The 4,969-nt window shown below is 38.2% G+C and overlaps 1 protein-coding gene across 1 annotated transcript in view; it reads right to left on the bottom strand.

The window, feature by feature from the left end:
* The window catches only part of slx9 (SLX9 ribosome biogenesis factor), a 10,031-nt gene extending 7,037 nt beyond the window's left edge, over positions 1-2,994 (bottom strand). Inside the window, exons 1-2 of the mRNA XM_060859630.1 lie at positions 2,642-2,994; positions 1,655-1,829 (exon numbers count right to left, since the gene is read on the bottom strand). Coding sequence (XP_060715613.1) covers positions 1,655-1,829; positions 2,642-2,797 — 331 coding nt within the window. The 5' untranslated portion in view covers positions 2,798-2,994. The remainder of the gene's footprint in view (positions 1-1,654; positions 1,830-2,641) is intronic.
* Between the last annotated feature and the right edge of the window lie 1,975 nt (positions 2,995-4,969).

Genomic DNA, 4,969 nt, shown 5'->3' with positions numbered 1-4,969 from the left:
AACAATAATAATAATAATAATAACAACAATAACAATAATAATAATAAGAAGAAGAAGAATAATAATAATTATAATAATGATGTTAATGATAATAGTAATAATAATAATGATGTTAATAATAATAATAATAATAATAATAATAATAATAATAATAATAATAATAATAAAATAATTATAATAATGATGTTAATAATAATAATAATAATAATAATAATTATTATTATTGTTATTATTATTATAATGATGTTAATGATAATAATAATAATAATGATGTTAATAAAAATAATAATAATAATAATAATGATGATGTTAATAATAATAATGATAATAATAATGATAATAACAATAATAATAATAATAATAACGATGTTAATGATAATAATAATAATAATAATAATAATAATGATGATGTTAATAATAATAATAATAATAATAATAATAACAATAATAATAATAATAATAATACATTATAATAATGATGTTAATGATAATAGTAATAATAATAATGATGATAATAATAATAAACGCTACTCAAACACTCAATAAGAGAGTTTTAGAGATCAGAATTATTCCACTATAATTAGTGATACAGACACATCAGACTTGAGACACCACAACTGTTCAGAGCAAACTGATGTCTGATGATGAGCTTTGACGCATTAGTTTCTGTCTGTGAATAAAAGAATCGGATGTGATGAGGTTTATTTAGTAGCGGAAAATGCTGTACTTCCTTTAGCTCCACTTTTAAGCACTGTACAGATTTTTAAAGTCAAAGGTAAAAAATACAGTTATTTTTATTATTAACTGTATTATTTCAGTTTTATTCTAACTTTCATAGAACGTGACGGCGTGTGATCACTGCAGGTTGTGTACATATGTGTCTCTGCTCCTTTCACCAGACTCAGTGTGTGACTCTGCTCCTTTAGATCAGACAGTGTGTGACCACTGTACAGGACATCAATCCTCATGTCAATCAACTGTAGAACTGAACACACAAACAATCTTCATGCCTATGGTGACTCGTCTGGAGTGTGTGTGTGCGTGTGCATGTGTGTTTGTGAGAGCGTGTGTTTGTGAGAGCGTGTGTGTTTGTGAGAGAGTGTGTGTGTATGTGAGAGCGTGTGTATGTGTGTGAGAGCGTGTGTATGTGTGTGAGAGCGTGTGTATGTGTGTGAGAGCGTGTGTATGTGTGAGAGTGCGTGTGTATGTGTGAGAGTGCGTGTGTATGTGTGAGAGTGCGTGTGTGTGAGAGAGCGTGTGTATGTGTGAGAGCGTGTGTATGTGTGTGAGAGCGTGTGTATGTGTGAGAGTGCGTGTGTATGTGTGAGAGTGTGTGTGTGAGTGAGTGAGAGAGAGAGAGAGAGAGAGTGTGTGTGTGCACGTGTGTGTATGTGAGAGTGTGTGTTTGTGAGAGCATGTGTGTGTGAGTCTGTGTGTGAGTGTGTGTGAGAGAGCGAGAGAGAGAGTGTGTGTGTGTGAGAGTGTGTGTGTCTGAGAGAGTGTGTGTCTGAGAGAATGTGTGTGTCTGAGCGAGAGTGTGTGTGTGATGAGTTGTTACATGCTGCTGCTGCTCTCTATCGGTAGAGAAACGTAACACTTAAACAGAACAATGACATCAATACCAGTTAAAGCCATCAGTCAGTCTGAGTCTCACCTCGGGTTTGTCCTGCTGGTTGTCCTGCTGGTTGTCCTGCTGGTTGTCCTGCTGGTTGTCCTGCTGGTTGTCCTGCTGGTTGTCCTGCTGGAGACTCAGGAACACTAAGAGTCTGAACCAGAGCTTCAGGAGGAATTACAGTACCAGCAAAAATGCCCTTGGGGAAGTTAAAGGCCTGTTTTTGGGGCAGAAAGAAGTGATTAAACCTCCAGTGACCTTCATCAAACAGACATGACTAAAGTGCCGAGGACAGAGTTTACATGTCCTTATATGACTTTATATACACCATGTTATATATTATATAGAGCGAATCCATGCTGTGGGATAAACAATGGGAGAACACATTATAGCCCCTGTAAAGAGGGTGGATATGGATCATAACACATTATAGCCCCTGTAAAGTGGGTGGATATGGATCATAACACATTATAGCCCCTGTAAAGTGGGTGGATATGGATCATAACACATTATAGCCCCTGTAAAGAGGGTGGATATGGATCATAACACATTATAGCCCCTGTAAAGAGGGTGGATATGGATCATAACACATTATAGCCCCTGTAAAGAGGGTGGATATGGATCATAACACATTATAGCCCCTGTAAAGAGGGTGGATATGGATCATAACACATTATAGCCCCTGTAAAAAGGGTGGATATGGATCATAACACATTATAGCCCCTGTAAAGAGGGTGGATATGGATCATAACACATTATAGCTCTTTACTGGAGCTGTTATAGTCTCTCACACACACACACACACACACACACACACACACACACACACTCAGCACTTACTTATTATTTACATACACATCGTGCTGCATTTAACCAAACAGGAGAAAACAGATCCTAAATATAATAACAGGGTCCATCCTATGTCACCCTACACTGGGGTGCAGGGGCATTAGTTTACACCCCTCTGTCGAGCACGTGTTTATCCAGCATGTAAACAGCAGTAAGTTTAACACTAAAGCACGTCCTCACCTTCACGTCTGTGGGTTTACCAGCTGATTGTGTGATGTTTACAGGTAATGTTTGGATCTGTTCCTCATCATGTATCAGAGATGAAGAACTTTTCTCAGGTCTGATCTTCACAGCATCGTGGTGACGTTTCTGTCGCTCTCGCTTTATTTTCCCCATTTTGTGTCGTATAAACGTGTGAAACGTCTCTGTAGGGCTTCACACACGCGGCGTGTTGTTTATTTGCACGTCACAGAGTTCACTACATAGTGAGTAGAAGCCGTTATATATCACTACACTGTAGTGAACTAAAGTAGTGACCTGGACAATATTTGGGCTGCTGCTGCCTTCACAACTGTGTGGTGCGACGGTTAAAAGGGTCCGGAGTAAAGCGGAATCTGTGACTTCGGTTCCTGTGCAATATTGTTCCGCTTCTGAATTAAATTCAATTAAAAAATGTCTTTTTTATATCATTTGATTAGTGACTTCAAATTACACGTGTTTATATTTATACAAATCGTACATAAAGAAGTACAGAAACAGACAGACTGGACAGTTGAAGATTAAAAAATGACCAGATGAGATTTCTTCTCAATACTTTTTTCTAAAATTGTCCACAGAACATATTTGTATCTTCCATCTGATGTCAACATTATGTGTGTGTGTGTGTGTGAGTGTGTGTGAGTGACTGAGTGTGTGTGTGAGAGTGTGAGTGTGTGTGAGTGTGAATGTGTAGGTGTGTGTGAGTGACTGAGTGTGTGTGTGTGAGAGAGTGTGAGTGTGTGTGTGACAGTGAGTGTGTGTGTGAGTGAGTGTGTGTGAGTGTGTAAGTGTTTGTGTGTGTGAATGTGTATGTGAATGTGTATGTGTGTGTGAGTGACTGAGTGTGTGTGTGAGAGTGAGAGTGTGAGTGTGTGAGAGAGTGTGAGTGTGTGTGTGACAGTGAGTGTGTGTGTGAGTGAGTGTGTGTGAGTGTGTAAGTGTGTGTGTGTGTGAATGTGTATGTGTGTGTGAGTGACTGAGTGTGTGTGTGAGTGTGAGTGTGTGTAAGTGTGTGTGTGTGTGAATGTGTATGTGTGTGTGAGTGACTGAGTGAGTGTGTGTGAGTGTGTGAGTGTGAATGTGTAGGTGTCTGTGAGTGACTGAGTGTGTGTGTGAGAGTGTGTGTGTTTGTGTGAGTGTGATTGTGAATGTGTAGGTGTGTGTGTGTGTGTGTGTGTGTGTGTGTGTGTGAGTGTGAATGTGTAGGTGTGTGTGAGTGTGAATGTGTAGGTGTGTGTGAGTGTGAATGTGTAGGTGTGTGTGAGTGACTGAGTGTGTGTGTGAGAGAGTGTGAGTGTGTGAGAGTGAGTGTGTGTGAGTGTGTATGTGTGTGAGAGAGAGAGTGAGTGTGTGTGGTACAGTGAGTGTGTGTGAGTGTGAGTGTGTAAGTGTGTATGTGTGTGTGTTAAGATAAGTAAGTAAATATAAACACATTAAAAAAACAAATATGATAATAAAATAAAAAATAAGGTTGGAAAACTGTCTGAAATCTTAATCAGGCTGGTGATAATAAATAATCGAGCTTAACAGATCCAGATATCTTCATTATAACAATCACAACGTAAAAGTTCAAATCACAGACACGTATTCAAAATGATCTTTATTCCTGTCTGTGTGGCAATAAACACATGATCACGTGGAGTCACGATTCCTTTAGGGCTCTTTATAATAAACCACAAGAACAGCACAGCGTATAAAAATAATACTAATGAGCAGCAGTGTGAGGATACCAACTCAGAGCTGATACCATAAAACATTCCTTTAATGATCTGTTTATGATCTAATCTTCTAAATCTTTTATCACCGGTTGTATGCAGTATATCAACATCATCCAAATCGGTCAAAAATAGTAAATATTAGAAGACGGACTATTGTACCTAGGGCACAGAAACGCTGCCTTGTCAGGAATAAAACATACAGGCAGCTCTTTTTAATACCACAATATGGTGTAGAATTTAATATTAGCACGTATCTTATTAATACTTACGTTTAGAAGTCTGTGCAAAAAGAAAGTATTTGGGACTTCATGATGAATCAATATTATTAACAGTAATATTAGTGCTGTATAAATGATACAGGATGTTTGGGGATGTTTAGTCTTGGTCACATGCGTCACTGTATTCATCACAACAACAAACACTGTGTTTGATGAAGATTTGTTAAAGGTGGGGTCTCTGATTTTTGAGAAACGCTTCAGAAAACTGAGTCGGGACGACAAACTAAACAAAAACAAAACAAACGTGTAGCCAATGAGCAGAAAGGGGCGTGTCTTGTCAATGTGGGCGGAGAGAGTGTTCAGTGCGCATGTGT

The sequence above is a fragment of the Tachysurus vachellii genome, chromosome 23 (assembly GCF_030014155.1).
Source record: "Tachysurus vachellii isolate PV-2020 chromosome 23, HZAU_Pvac_v1, whole genome shotgun sequence".
Classification (NCBI taxonomy): domain Eukaryota; kingdom Metazoa; phylum Chordata; class Actinopteri; order Siluriformes; family Bagridae; genus Tachysurus; species Tachysurus vachellii.
This window is presented reverse-complemented; position numbering and strand designations above follow the sequence as displayed.